This window comes from Balaenoptera borealis (assembly GCF_965194805.1).
Source record: "Balaenoptera borealis genome assembly, chromosome: 18".
In the NCBI taxonomy this organism is placed as follows: domain Eukaryota; kingdom Metazoa; phylum Chordata; class Mammalia; order Artiodactyla; family Balaenopteridae; genus Balaenoptera; species Balaenoptera borealis.
In genome coordinates, this window is record NC_138877.1 from 15,073,316 (window position 1) to 15,089,369 (window position 16,054).

The following is a 16,054-nucleotide window of genomic DNA, read 5'->3' on the forward strand; positions in this document are numbered from 1 at the left end:
ATACTGTAAGAAATTACATATAGAGAGAAAACTATATATTTTGCTCTCTGATTCTAAGAAGACTAGCTTTTGTTTTTAGAATGAGTGCATTTTTAGTTTTATTATAAATAATGTAAATTTTACGACTAGTCTTAAGGATTTAATTCTAAGGTAACAATCTCATACATTTAATTAAACTACACTTACTTTTTCCTGTTGTTTTTCAATCATTTTTACTATGCCTGTTTATACTTTATGTTAAGATAATTTTGTGAATATGACCATAACAGATGGTGTCCAGCACAAATTAAATCACATTGAATAATATTTATTGTTTCTCAAACTTTATAAAATACCCCAAATGTTAAGAAGAAGCCATTGAAGTGTCTGCTGGGATTACTTCTCCCATCATGGTCTTTTGCTTCCTCATAATATCAACTCTCAGCAGTGCCTTAGCTCACAGAGAATTTTAAAGTACACAGAAAAATAATAGTGCCTATTTAAAAATATATACTTTAAGTGTTGTCTATTATCTTCTTTTAGCATAAATGTCTTCATTTTGCCTTGAGGTCTTTGTCAGCCCCGGGTGCCAGGGATAGTGGGAGCAGAGCCCTTCTCAGCTAAATTGCGCTACACGGGTCCCGAGGACCCCGAGTACACAAATCTCATCAAGCTCACTGTCACCATGCCCCACACAGACGGTAGGTGACTCGGGTAAGCAAATCCATGGAGGTGGTTTGGGCTTCTCCTTACCTGCTTTATTTTACTGAATACAGGCAGACCTCATTTTATTGCACTTCACAGATACTGCGTTTTTTAAAACTTGAAGGTTGGTGGCAACCCTGCTTCCAGCAAGTCTATCGGCGCCATTTTTCCAACACCACCTGCTCACTTCATGTCTCTGTGTCACATTTTGGTCATTCTCTCAATATTTCAAACCCTCCACCAGCAAAAAGATTAAGACCCCCTCAGAGGAGAGTTAGCATTTTTTAGCAACAAAGTATTTTTTAATGAAGGTTTGTACATTGCTTTTTAGACATATGCTATTGCACACTTTATAGACTACAGTATAGTTTGTTTTTAATTTTTTTATTGCAGTATAGTTGACTTACAATGTTGTGTTAGTTTCAGGTGTACAGAAAAGTGAATCAGTTATATATATGTATCTATTTTCCATTCCTTTTCAGATTCTTCCCCATATAGGTTATTACAGAAAACTGAGTAGAGTTCCCTGTGCTATACAGTAGGTCCTTGTTAGTTATCTATTTTATACATAGTAGTGTGTATATGTCAATCCCAGCCCAATCTCCTAATTTATCACTTCCTCCCACATATCCCCTTTGGTAACCATAAATGTGATTTCGAGATCTGTGAGTCTGATTCTGTTTTGTAAATAAGTTCATTCGTATCATCTTTTTTTATCAGATTCCAAATGTAAGTGATATTTGTCTTTGTCCGACTTACTTCACTTAGTATGGTAATCTCTAGGTCCATCCAAAGTTTCTGCAAATGGCATTATTTCATTTCTTTTTATGGCTGAGTAATATTCCGTTGTATATATGTACCACATCTTCTTTATCCTAGTAAATTTTAACATAACTTTTATACTCACTGGGAAACAAAAAATTCATGTGACTCACTTGATTTCGATATTTGCTTCATTGCGTTGGTCTGGAGCCAAACCTGCAATATCTCTGAGGTCTGCCTGTACTCTGAATAACCAAGCATATAATAAATGCTCGATTTGCAACTTAAGCTTCAAGTCCTGCTTCTTTTGAGTGTTTCTGCTTTCTTTCTGCCCAGTTTTTTTTCAAGTCTGACAATTTCGGCATTCTTTAAAATTAGATAAATTTCACACATGTCGCAACACAATGAAACAAAGCTTCGGTTAGTGTGCTTGCTCTCTTTTATGAAATGGCACGGTGTGCCTTCAAAACTCTTGAGCTTGGACTTACAGTAGAGCAATTTGGAATCTCAATCCCTGCCTTCAACACCTATTTGCTTTTTCATATCTGGAGTCTCATAAATCTTTCCCAGTATTTATTGCAACAACTAAGACATTTCCTAGGCGTTAAAATAAGGTAAAAAAAAAAAAAATGCAATTAACAATGTTAAATTTTGTGTCCATTTTCTCTGGATAGGGAAGTGTGGCCAGAATTTCTGAGTCAGTAACTTTATCCACATTTTATGAACATTTCCTCGGGTACAGAAGACATTTTCAAGTTCTATTCCTCTTAATTCGCTTTATTCCTGAAGTATATTAATGTTAATTTTATTACTTAGTATGTTAGTTATATTTTAAGTACCTAAAGGAGAGGAAGCATTAGGCAATGTTAGGAGCTACAAGGTAGAATTTACCTGCCTTATGGAAAGGATATAATTCTGCTTTGTCTGCTCATTACAAACCCAAGTTTATGCCTGTGGGCATAGGAGGACAAGAATCTGCACCTCCTTACTTTACAGTGTAATGTTGGGTCCATGTTTGACCACCCTACCTTTAGACCCATATGGGAGGTGTGATTCAGATATGCAGAGGGCAGAAGGGACCATCAGGGAAGGGCAGACCTATAATAGTTCTTCCTAATAGAAAGATTGGTCCCTCGTGCTTCTCCTAGAGCTTGACTTAGCATTTTCTGAAACATTCGATAGCCGTAGCTCTGCAGAAGCTGACCAGTTCTTTTGCGGGGCCAGAGAATCTAAGAGGGAGAGGTGGAAAAGGTGCCAAGAGAAGACCTCTTTCAGAGTCCTTTTTGCTGCATTGCTTATGCCAGAGCTCAACCAGCTGTGTCCCATGGACTGGATCTAGCCTGCTATCTGTTTCTGTATGGTCTGCAAGCTAAACATGGTTTCCACATTTTTTAATGTTTGGAAGAAACCAAACATTATTCTTCTTCTTTGAAAGTAGAATGTTTCATGACACATGAAAATTATATAAAATTCTAATCCATTGGCCGTGATAAAGTCTTCTTGCACACAGTTATGTGAATTCCTTTACAAATCATCTCTGGCAGCTCTGGCTCTGCAATGGCAGCTTTGAGCAGTTGCAACAGAGACCTTGTGGCCCACAAATCCTAAAATATTTACAATTTGGCTCTTTACAGAAGAAGTTTGCCAATTCTTAGCCTATACTGTATAGTGGTAGTTTTCAAACTTTTTGGTCTGAGGACACCCTCAAAATTATTTATGGCCACAAAGACTTTTTGTTTTGTGGGTTATAGCTATAAATATTTACTGGATTTAAAATTGAGGAATTGTTAAATATGTATTTATTCATTAATTTTAAAATAAGAATGAATCTATTACATGTTAACACGAAAAACATACTTTTAAGAAAAAGAACTACAATTTATAAAGCAAAACAAAAGAGTGGCATAGTTTCACATTTTTGAAAATATCTTTAGTGTCTGGCTTAATAAAAGACAGCTGGATTCTTATGTCTGCTTCTGCGTTCAAATTATTGCAATATATGATTTATTTTAGCCTCTGAAAAACTCCACTGTACACTACTGAGAAAATAAGCGTTGGAAAAGTCAAATAATACCTTAGAGTCGTGAAAATAGCTTTAATGTTATAGATCTCCTGAAATATTCTCGGGATCCTCCGGAGTCCTAAGATACCACTTCTATAATCACTGCTCTGCAGTATTTTATAACACTTGTCTTCTCAAGAGATAAAGAGATTATGAAGTGTTCAAAGCCCTTTGCTGTTGGTAAAAATGGTAAGAGTGATTGCAAAAATTATTTGTAGGCATGCTCCCTGTGATCTCCACCAAGGAACTCTCCAACTTTGAGCTCACCCTCAGCCCTGATGGCACACGAGTTGGAAACCACAAATGCTCCAACCTCCTGGATTATACTGAAGTAAAGACCCACCACGGGTTCTTGACTGATGCTACCAAAAATCCAGAAATAATTGGAGAGACGTATCCTTACCAGTACAGCCCATCTATCAGGGGTTCCAATACCTTACGCTTCTACCGAAATCTGAACCTGGAAGCCTGCTTATGGGAGTTTGTTAGCTACTATGACATGTCAGAGCTGCTCACGGACTGTGGAGGCACCATTGGAACCGATGGACAGGTATGGATTTTTAACATCTGAGCTTTGGTCACTGGACAAACCAGTTGCTTTTGTTCAGTTACGTAGACTTGGAATAAATCTCAGCTCCAGTCTTCCATCCTGGTGATGTAGGTTATTAGGCACAAGAAAGAGCAGGTAATTGGCATGAGTGGTATGGAAATCCATGTCTATTTCCAGAACAATGTGTCAAAATCTACGTATTTTTTAGCAATGGGTCAGTAACATTATCTTTGTATTGAAAGGACACCATATAGTTACGCTGTAAGCTCCAAATCTACTCTGATATTAGAAAACTCCAAATACGAATTTCTCTTCGAAGTATACATCTTCATTTCTTGTGTTATGTACAGATGTCTATGATGCATCATGAACCACCTCAAATGAGGGTCCTCAGGGTCAGTCTAGTTTTTCTCCCTCCTTACTCTCTTTCTTCTTTCCCCGCCTTCTATCTTTCTCTCCTTCTACTCCCATTTCTCCTTTTTCTTTCTTGTTTTCTTCCCATTTCCTCCCTATCTGGTTCATTTCTCCATCACTAACATAGTCAAAAGTATTTTCATTTAAAGCTTACTGTTATTTCTACTCTACAATTATTGATTCCTCTTCATACTACACAGGCAGACATTTACACATAAAATACACACACACACACACACACACACACACAATCCCCCCCCCATCACCACCATCATCATTGTTGTTAAAATGATGGTGAAGCAAGGTCTCCATTAGCAGTTATAACAGAGAATCTAAAATATGTAGGGTGTAGCTTAGATTTGTGATGAGTTTTTGAATTAAAAGCCATGCTTTGTCCAACTGGACCAAAACAAAGAGCTTATTTACGTAGGCTTATACATTAAGACGTTGAATGGTACCCAGAAGATGTCTTGTCTTTCACGATTTAGCTGAGATGAGGCTGGACTTTTTTTTTTCTGTGCTATATTCCTGTGATGTTAAACTATAAAGCAAGTAGTAACAAGAGAAAAGTAGACAGTAACTATCAGTTTAAGTCCAGAGCAAAGCTGTGAATCTTGACCCATTCTGCTGGTGTTGATGTCTAATGGCCACATATTATTCTGGGAACTGTTGGGCTCCAAGGTAGTGAGACTTTTGTCTCTATCTCCTTTAAAAGCAACAAAATATCCAGAAACTTGCATGAATTACTAAAAATCCCAAGCAAAAACACCAACAGGAAGACAGGGTAGAACAGTGGAAAGAGCCTGCATATTGGAATCAAGCAAATGTGGACTTATATTTGGCTCTGACATTCTCTAGCTATGTCTTCTTGGGCAGGTTACTTAAACCCTCATAAGTGTTACCTCTTCAATTCCCTCTTTCCCACCCTGTCTTTGCCACCTGGAAGAAACGTGAAAGAAAAAAGGTCCTATTCCCAGAATAAAGACTCATATTAACACATCTGCTTCAGCCTCTTCCTTTATAGGTCAAATATCTCCATTCCTTTGGCCGTTCCTCCCAGAGCCTGTTTTCAATCCATTATTAAATCATTCCTGTTTTCTTTCTGGATGCTCTTCTCTCAGGATCTTGCTGAAGTCACAGGCTCTATTGGCGTAAGCAAAATGGGACATAGTAATAGGATTATTATTATTATTATTATTGTAGTTCTGGGTCTTCTTTGTTAAAAAGCACTTCATACCATGAAGCTTCTCTGTGGGTCTCGTCTAGTCTGTGGTCACTTTTTAGCTTCAAGAATGTTTTCTATCTTCTCTGCAAATGGCAGTAATTTTCTGTCTTTCATACATGCAACCCAGACAGGCTTCCCTAGTGAAAACCCTGCACTTATCCTACTTAAGCCTGTATCTGCCCACTTTTCTGGTGTATCAAGGGCATTTTGAATGCAAATCCATCTCTCCAGCCAATCCTCACTATAAAGTGCTCAGCTAAATTAATTTTACTTCGCTGGAGTTTTAAAATCACTGTTCCTCTATTTAATTAAGTTCAGGGGTTTTTTTCCCATTACAACTGCTAACTAGAGAAGTTATTACCCTGCTTCTGTAGTTGAGCTATCGACCGTTCTCCTCCACTAGGTGAAAACTGGCAACTGCCGGGTTCAGTGAAGTTTTACCTGCCTGAACGCTTTGTGTTACTTTCTACTTAGGGAGAAGAGAGAGTGCAATGTAAGAGTTATTGAAACATCCAGTTCCCAACTGGCTTGTGTTACCTTGAGGAGTAAGATGGCCAGCTGGTTGTATGAGTTTCTTCTGAAAGGATTTTTCCGCTTTTGCATTGTTGAAAATAAATGTAGTAACATAAGCATGATGATCAACATAACAGAGGTGACCAGATTCAGTGTAAATCATTGAAATTTCAGGTTCTTGTGACAAAATTCTTAAAGCCTCAGTGTAAATGGAATTGCAATGCCATCTAATAAAGCATGTTGCTCACTCTTAGAGTGAAGCTCAGAGATGGCCATCTCGTTTTCCCCTACTTTCTTAGGTTTGAACTTCTACTTCTCTAGTTATTGAGATATTCTCCTATATCCTCACCTCCCCTGACACATACATTATTTAAATGTAGGTGAGGGAGAAGAAAATACATATTAAAGTAAAGGAAATATAACTCTTTGAGAGATTTTCTTAATTTTCCTCACAAGTTTAAGTTCTAGAGAAGAGAAAATATCTAATAATATTACTACTACTACTAATAGTAATAGCTAACATTTATTTAATATTTACTATATGCCTGTCATCGTGTGTAAGTACTTTACATATTTCCACTAATTATGTCCTCACAACAACACTGAGACAAATATGAATTTTGTCTCCGTTTTTGGAGATGCTGAAGCAAAGAGAATTCAAATAACGTGTCCCAATTCAATTCGTTTGTAAGCCTATGCTCTTAACCACATCATGATACTTATCTGGACATTTAATTGAGTGAATTAAATGTCATTTAATTGGGCGAATGTGAGGAATGGTTATGGTCACGGATGAAATTGCAAGAAAGGCAAATAAACTTTTTCCTCTGTTCTTTGTACAAGAACAGAAATAACCCCAGGTCTATTTGTCCTCTGCCAATTCCATACCGCCCTGGCCAAGCAGCTAATAGATGTGTCTTTCCCTCTTCTGGTCCTTTTCTAGACTTGCCACCTTAGATCAAGGTAATCACTATGCAAACAGATTTTACTAACTGGTAATTGCTTCTGCCAGGAACAACATGATGACAAACCGATTTTTATCTTTAGTGTTCTTAGTAGCTAAAGCTACTGCCTGGAAATATTGCCAGGTCCCTGCATTTTATTTTGTGATTAAAAAGAGGTTTCTAACACACTCTTAAAGATTTCTGCCTTCTCTAACCTCCCATATTCAAATTATTTCACTTATAACAGAGAGTTACCAAACTGAAGAGATCACCTGAAATATCCAAGATAGTTATCTGTTAACAGCAGATAAATGAAGTTAATAAATGAAGTTTTATTAAGTTTTATGCAGTTTGACTACAACTAGCTTTAGCTGATATTAAGACCAGTTCTGCTTTTTCCATCTTGTTCATTGCCCATTCATTCATTAAAGAAATAATCAATGAACACCTACTCTGTGCCAGGGACCAAATGGGTACCCGGTGAGGACACCAGACGCAGACCTTAAACTCCTTCCAAGTCGAGTTACAGGAGTCGAATACTTGCTCTTATAAAAGTTAACAATTTTACTTGCCAAGAAAAAGAAACTTGGAATTTCTCTAATGATATTCACCACTAAAATCCCTCCTAATAGATAGTTTCTAAAATGTAAAAACAGATATAGCAGGAAAAGAAAAATAGAGATAAATAAAATAAATTATTCTGCTCCACCTTTTTGTGTGACCTGTGTTTTATAAATAAAATTTTAAATTGGGTACACAATGAAAAACACTTGTGATGCAAAATAGTTATTAATGTTAAACTAAGTTTTTAAACTATTGGATATTTTTGGTGATTTTTCTCTTGAAAACAACTTCTCTTAAAACTAAAGAACTTCAGTTCATTTCACCTTTCATCAGCCTGACTATTGATGTTAAAAAGTCAGAATCTTAACTCTCATCTTGTTAGGTAAACAGCAACTGATAACATCATTCAAGGACCATGACTAAGTTACAAAAATTCAATTCCAATCATATGAAATTGTAATTTACTCATGAGAAGACATAGCATGATTTTGGGAAAGTATACATATTTTTTCTTAGTTCCTTGGTTAGTGGAATAATTTTCCTTTTTTTAAAAAAACTATGTGTTTGTTTGATTTAGAAACATAGACCTTTGGGGCTAGAGTATACTTTAGAAGTCATCTCTTTCCATTCCATTATTTTCTACTTAGTACACTGATTTACTCTTTTTTTTTTTTTTTAAGATGTAAGCCACTCTAAATCATTCTGCAAGAAATGGCAAGAAGAATCCAAAATGTATAACTTTCATGAAGTATGTTGCTTCCTATTTTGTCAAATTTATCAATTAATATTTTTAATGGTGTAGGTTTTTTGGTTAATGAAAATAAAGATATTACCATGGAAAGCTGGGAAACTAAAAAAGTATAAAAAAGAATTCACTCATTATCCCGCTGTCACTGTACACAGACATATTTTCTAGTCTCTTTTCAATATACATACACATTTTTAATAGTAACAGCATAATATTATCCATACCATTTTGTATACTGCTTTTTCTTAATAGGTTTTTAATATGATGTTTTTAAATTTATTTATTTATTTTATTTATTTATTTTTGGCTGCTTTGGCTATTCCTTGCTGCGTGCATGCTTTCTCTAGTTGCGGCGAGCGGGAGCTACTCTTCGTTGCGGTGCGTGGGCTTCTCATTGCAGTGGCTTCTCTTGTTGTGCAGCACGGGCTCTAGGCACGCGGGCGTCTGTAGTTGTGGCTCGCGGGCTCTAGAGTGCAGGCTCAGTAGTTGTGGCGCACGGGCTTCGTTGCTCCGCGGCGTGTGGGAACTTCCCAGACGAGGGCTTGAACCCTTGTCCCCTGCATTGGCAGGCAGTTTCTTAACCACTGCACCACCAGGGAAGCCCAAATTGCAAGTAGTTTTAATTCTTCACTTATTTTGGACTTGTAGCTGAAGCTATTCAATTTACATATTATCTTATAGATATTTTAAAATTCTTAAAGAAGTAAGCAATATAGGTATGTAACTAATAAAAACTAATCCAGATTTACTTCTACCATCTGACACAGATCAGCAGACTTTCTCTTGTCCCTTCAACAGGCAATATCTCCCCAAATATAAACCTGCTGCCCATCATTAGTCACTTACTAGTAGTGGTAGAAATTTATGTCAGTATGGTACCTTTCACAGGTCATTTGCACTTTGCACTTTCCCTTTAAATATGGAATTTAAACTATTGTTTGCCTTTGTTGAAGAAACAAATCAGTAAGGACGTGTAAATTCACTCATGATGTCACAGTTTCTTTAAGAGCAGCATACCAGATTTAACATACATTTCTTTCAGTATAAACAAATACTTTTAAAAGTCCTGTGGAATAGGCTGAAAGAAAATTAAGGGTTCATTAAGATGGCATCTAAAGCAGGGGTCCCCCACCCCCCGGGCCGCCGACCGGTACCATTAGGAACCGGACCACACAGCAGGAGGTGAGCGGCGGGGCTAGCGAGCAAAGCTTCACCTGCTTCTCCCCATCGTTCCCCATCGCTCGCATTACCACCGGAACCATCCCCCCTCGCCCCCCCCCCTTCCGAGGAAAAACTGGCTTCCATGAAACCGGTCCATGGTGCCAAAAAGGTTGGGGACCGCTGTAGAGGTTAGATTGATTGCACTGTGTTCTTCAATTTTACAGGAACGAACAGGTAAGTGACCTGGGTGATCTACCTAGTCCCATTTAGGCTCCAATTCCTTTAGACAGAGATTCTAAGCGGACTAAAAGACCTGGCTGTGGTGAACAAGAAAATGCAGTAAGATGCCGATTCCATGTCCAGAAATGATCAAACTCTAGGTTACCAGGAGAATCAAATGAAATCAAGTAAGAATTAGTCAGGGAGCCAAGTAACTTGTTCCTAGGATGTGAATGTTAATAGTTCTCTCCAAAATAGTACACTCAGTAACACCTGATGGATAGAATGTAATGTTGGCAAAATTATTTTTAGCACCTAGAAAGTTTAATTGGAAATCCATGTCTACAGCCTATTTTTTAATGAGTGTTTATTAAAATCACAGGATGAAATAGTCATCTTAATTACCAGTGGCATATGGATTGACAATTACTCTCCGTTACACCGTCAGGGTGTTAAAACTGCACTTCAAGATCAATTTCTCAATGACTGCAGGAATAGCTACCCTTAGAAACTGCTATCTCAAAGGACTTCAATGCAAAGGCACCTCTCCTGCTGGCCACGTTAGGAGATAATGAGGAGTGTTAGCTACTACACAGCTGAGAATCAAATAATTTGCTTGGTGGATGGTTTTCTTTCGATATATTTTTGTTGGTGATTCAGGTTGTCATTTTGTGATTTGAGGAGTTTACTTTTAACCCCATGACAAAATGATAAATAAGAGCTATCATGTTTTAAATTATTCAGTAACTCACATGCATGATTCCTGTTGCCACCTCAGGGTGGAAGGAGAAATAGACCTATCAGAAAACCTGACTCAAACTTGTAAGCGGTATGATCTGACCTAAGCCCGTTTCCTCTTGTGTAAAAGAAGATAGTTGTATTTTCCCTGCTATTCTGCAGAGCTATTCTGAGAATTAAGGATGATAACCTTTGTTAGGTGATCTTAAGACCGCCCTCAACTTTGTTTGGAATATGATAAAGTGTGAAAGAGTAGAAAAAGCATGCGCCAAAGGCTGGGGTCTATTATTGACAGGGCTACTCCAGAAGGAAGTGGGAAATTTCTGTGGGAAATTTGCTTTATTTCTTTGAGTCTTAACTTTCCTCTCTATCTCTTTCTATCCTTCATCTCTCTATCCATTCATTCAATCATCCACACATACATATAAATATAACTATGGGAAAGAATGAAAATATTGAGTAGCTTTATTTGTGAACCTAACACGATGTCTGAAAAGTGGTAGATGCTCAATAAATAATTATTAGTTTATCCTCCATGACCCCAATCCACCTGCAAAATACAAAAGAAGAAAGTATACATTGTAAGAAGACACTTCAACTAATTATTTTTGAGCCATCTTAAATATTACATGTAATCTTAAATGTTGCATGTCACTACTAAATATGTTTGCTTCCAGGTCTTTCCTGCTTTATTTCCTCTTCCTCTATATAATAATTTAAAAGTAACTTACGGCACTGTTATTCATAATAGGCAAAAGCTGGAAATAACCCAAATGTTCATCAACTGATGAATGGATAAATAAAATGTGGTATATGCGTACAGTGGGATGCTATTCAGTAATAAAAGTATTGAAACATGCTGCACTATGGATGAACCTTGAGGACATTATGCTAAGTGAAGGAAGCCTGTCACAAAAGACCATATGTTGTGTGATTCCATTTATATAAAATGTTCAGAACAGGCAAATGCCTAGAGACAGAAAGTAGGCTAGTGATTGCCAGGGACTGAGGAGGGAGAATGGAATAAGGGGATGACTGCTAATGGATATGGAATTTCTCTTGGAAGTGATGAAAATGTCCTAAAAGTGATTGCGGTGAAAGTTGCACAACTCCCTGAATATATTAAACAGCATTGATTTGTCCGCTTGAAATAGGTGAGTTACATGGTATATGAACTATATCTTAATAAAGCTGCTACAAAAACAAAGCACTGTTTTAGTATGCTCAAAATAATGTACTTTAGCTTAAAGATTTCTGCTGCCTCTCCTTTGCTGCAAAGGAAAGTAGTAGAGTGACAACTATTTAATTGCTCCAAAATTAAGTGAAGGAGACAGTAGTGTTATAAATGCTGTCATTTCCTTTTCTCAGTGATTAACTCAAAACCTTTAGATAAGTGAAAGGAGAAAATGGCTTGCACAAAATTAAGCTGGTTTAATCAGCAACACTGAATCGTGTTGATAGATATAGTTTTATTGTTTTAGGTCCTAAACCTAGTGCAGTCCTATGTGACTCTTCGAGTCCCTCTGTATGTTTCCTACGTGTTCCATTCCCCCGTTGGGGTAGGAGGCTGGCAGCATTTTGACTTGAAGTCGGAGCTTCGTCTAACTTTCGTGTATGACACTGCCATCTTGTGGACCGATGGAATTGTCAGCCCCCCAGAAGCTGAACTCCAAGGTGAGTTAACAGAGACTTGGAAAACTAGTTTTCTTACCTATTTGAATGACTTCTGAGAAATTTTTACTGCAGCTAAAAATAATAGAAGCACCTTTCAATGTATTTTATTTTTATAGTCAATATTTTAAAATAATTTCATTTCTGTCATGGAAAAACTTCTTTAACTAAATTATATCAATGCATCAAATTTTGCATAATACGTGACTGTTAAATATAATGTCCATTAAAGGTGATTAATCATTCATGTGTTACTCAACACAATCTCTCTCTCTCTAGATTTTAGAAAATGGATAGGGAAAGTTCCAATTGAAAGTAAGGAATGAACCCAAGAGAAAAAGTTACACATTTTTGTTTCTGAAAATGGGAGATGCATTTTAAAGCCCAGGATAAATTGTGTCCTGGATTCTAGTTCTGGGTCTATAACTAACTAACTGTGTGATCTCAAACATATTGCTTGACCTTTGGCAGTCAGTTTCTTATGAAAGATAGACTAGACTTCTAATATTCTTTCAGTTTTAGAATTCTATTATTCTATAATACTTTAGCCACTACAATTTGGGCCCCAAAATCATCTGCATAACTTTGTTTCAGTCTTGATGTCAGAATCATAATTCAAAGTCCACAAGCATGAAGCTAATTAATCCATTAGTAGAATTAGTGCTGTTTCTTTTCAGGCACGTACTGCTGTTCAGGTTCCATGCATGTCTAACCATCATTACTTCTTATGAGCCAGAGGGAAAATACTGTTGATAGGCCATCTCAAAGTGTGTTGTCTTAAACAGATTAAAATTACCTTAAAGCTATGTGAAAGGTAATATGATCACCCTAAATAATCATTCTAGATCATTTCAAATGTTTTAATTCCATATATTGCCTTAGGAAATGTATATTAAGTGAATCTTAGTGCAGATCCATCTCTTGGTTCTCAACTTTACATAAGGATCTCATGTTTCCTTCTTCTATCTGTAGCCAACTTTGGTCAACTCGCTAAATTTCTTGGGAAAGTTTTGGAGTTTTCATTAAGCCTATAACATTTGGAATTACTCTGGAGAGCACAAACCTGTTTCCACCTACATGTCCAAATCTTCAAAATTTGACCAGCTCATCCTGTCTCTCAATTTACAGCTTAATTTCTGTAGACTAAACCTTTAAGAAATATCTTGGCCTATTGTAATCACTCTGTATATTTCATATGGACCTCACTCATGTGACCTAATTCTATTCTGCCTGCCTTTTAGACAGCTTTTCCTGTTAGAAAACAAAACAAAACAAGAATATTTCTGCCCCTCTGATCACTCAGAATTTTTCTGGTAATACCCTTTGGCTAGAATGCTTAAAGATGAGAGGAACCTGAATTTGGTTTTGGAAGAAACCCCAGACATTAGGAGTCCTTGGTCACCAACATTCCCACTCTTGTGTCCCATCCCATCATAGGTTCTCTCTACCCAACTAGCATGCGCATCGGTGAAGAGGGGCGTTTGGTCGTGAACTTCAAGACAGAGGCTCAATTCCATGGCTTGTTTGTGCTGTCACATCCCGGTAAGCCCCATTAGCCTTAAATAGCCGCTCCCCACACAACAAGGATATAGTTGTTCCATATTTGCGCGTTTCAGCATGCTTCCTTATGAGCTTTGAAGCCCTTAATTTCAACGAATCATGTATGTACAAATATCTACATGAGGGCTTGATCATTGCTCAGCTACGTCTTATAAGCTACAAAATCATCACTGTAGAATTTTAGAGAAAATACCAAATGGTTAAAGTAAATTTAAAAGAAAACTCTACTTGGAGTTCCCTGGTGGCCTAGTGGTTAGGATTCCGCGCTTTCACTGCCGTGACCTGGGTTCAGTCCCTGGTCGGGCAACTCAGGTCCTGCAAGCCGCGCAGCGTGGCCATAGAAAGAAAGAAAGAAAAGAAAAGAAAGAAAAGAAAACTCTACTGAGTTTATTTTAAGAGTTTTCCTTTAGATTGAGAACATAGCCACAACATTCCCATTCTCTACTTCAAATGTGTTGTCCAAAAATTTGAATTTTAGGTCAATTGTTCAGCGAGCACAGCTCTTTTCTAGGTACTGTAAGAAACCTTTATAACGGAGACAGAAGTGCCACTTCACTATTACACTGGTTTCAGACATGCTAACTAATTATCTTAAGTATTAGCTATGTAATTTTACTAATTTGATGGATTGTACTGTGAATATCAATAATGTGGCAGTCACTAATGTCGCGTGTCTAAGCTTTTTTAAAAAATTTCATTTCATTAGAAATAATTTTTTATTTGACTTCGCATTACTAAACTGGTTTGCACATTTTACTGGTGTGCCAACTCATGTCAGATTGGAAGAGGGAAATAATTCACGCACTGTCTTCTGTGTCCTTCTTTTTTCTGGGTCGGACGGAGAGAATAAGACTGAAAATTCAGGAAGAGAAAGACAGTTTGCTGTATTTTTGTGAGTCTGAGCTCTGAAATACAGAACCAAAAAGAATCACTTTGCTTTATTGTAATTGACTGTTCTGGAAAATGAGGATTTCCTGGCCTTTACAGTTCCCTTCCACGTGTCTACCTTTCTATTAAACTGAATCTTTGTTTAGATATGATTGAGGCAATCTAATTAAAATTAGACTCCATTTATAAATTGGGTGTGCCTGGCTCTGTGGATGCAAATAGTCTGAGGTTCTGTTCATAGCTTCAGTGCATAATGAGTGCATTCACATCAGCCTTTATTGAACGGCTGTGCCTCCCTGGAAAGTAGCCCTGAACGATTTGAGCATTTCTGTACAATTATCTTTTGACAGAATTACAGAGTGGAAAAAGCACCGCATTAGGAATCAGAAGGCACACATCCCAGCTGTGTGATCCCGGGAGAGTCACACAATCACTCTCAGCCCAGTTTCTTTAACTGCGAAATGGGGATTATTATACCAACCCTGCTACTTGGCAGGCTTATTATAAGAATAAATGCAAATAAGGTACCATAAGGCACTTTGAAAACTCCAAACTGTTATGCACTCTTTTAACCACTGGACCGTTATTGTTCTTGGCATTTTTCTAGCATCCTTCACAAGCTCAATGATCATGTCAGTTGATCACCCAGGTCTGATGTTTTCCCTGCGTCTCATAAGGAGTGAACCAACCTATAACCAGCCAGCCCAGCAATGGAGCTTCGTATCTGACTTTGCAGTAAGTGACTAAGGCTCTTAATTTTCCCTTGCTGCTGCCTTTGATTACATCTCGGATTTTTTAAATGAAAAACACGAACGTCCTCTCTGCTCCTTAAAGGTGCGTGACTACTCGGGGACCTATACCGTAAAGCTGCTGCCGTGCACTGCTCCATCACGTCAGGAGTACCGCCTGCCGGTCACCTGCAACCCCAGAGAGCCTATCACTTTTGACCTTGACATCCGATTCCAACAGGTGTGTCTCATAGAATTCTTTTCCCATGTAGGAGCCCACTTTGTTAAAGTCATAGTTTACTTTTATCAGTAAAACAAAAATTTTTTCTCACCCAATGACTCCAATTCTTACATGCTGAGAAAAAAAGGAAGTCAGACAGGAAGGGAACAAGGGAGGAAGGAAAGAAGAAAGAATTGCCTTTTATCCGTTGCTGGTTCGGTATATAAAATCCACGGGTTAAGAGTATGCAAGGGTTATTTCTTTTCTTATGGGATCTGATCGCCTCCTGGAGTTTGCTGCCTTGGAGATTTGAGAATTTTCCCCGGAGTTCTGTACTTCTTCATCTTGTTCTTGATCATCAAGGAGAATAAATATCCTGTAGTTCATGCCACCTCAGAGTACC

General features: G+C 37.5%; 1 protein-coding gene across 2 annotated transcripts in view; it reads left to right on the forward strand.

Annotated features, from left to right (window-relative positions):
- FREM2 (FRAS1 related extracellular matrix 2) overlaps positions 1-16,054 on the forward strand; it is a gene marked incomplete at its 5' end in the record, with an annotated part of 139,498 nt that overhangs the window by 116,700 nt on the left and 6,744 nt on the right. Inside the window, 6 exons of one of the 2 annotated variants that reach the window (XM_082365245.1) lie at positions 549-680; positions 3,727-4,058; positions 12,066-12,258; positions 13,693-13,797; positions 15,311-15,438; positions 15,538-15,672. In XM_082365245.1, the coding sequence (XP_082221371.1) occupies positions 549-680; positions 3,727-4,058; positions 12,066-12,258; positions 13,693-13,797; positions 15,311-15,438; positions 15,538-15,672 (1,025 nt within the window). The other variant, XM_082365246.1, reaches the window with a different exon arrangement.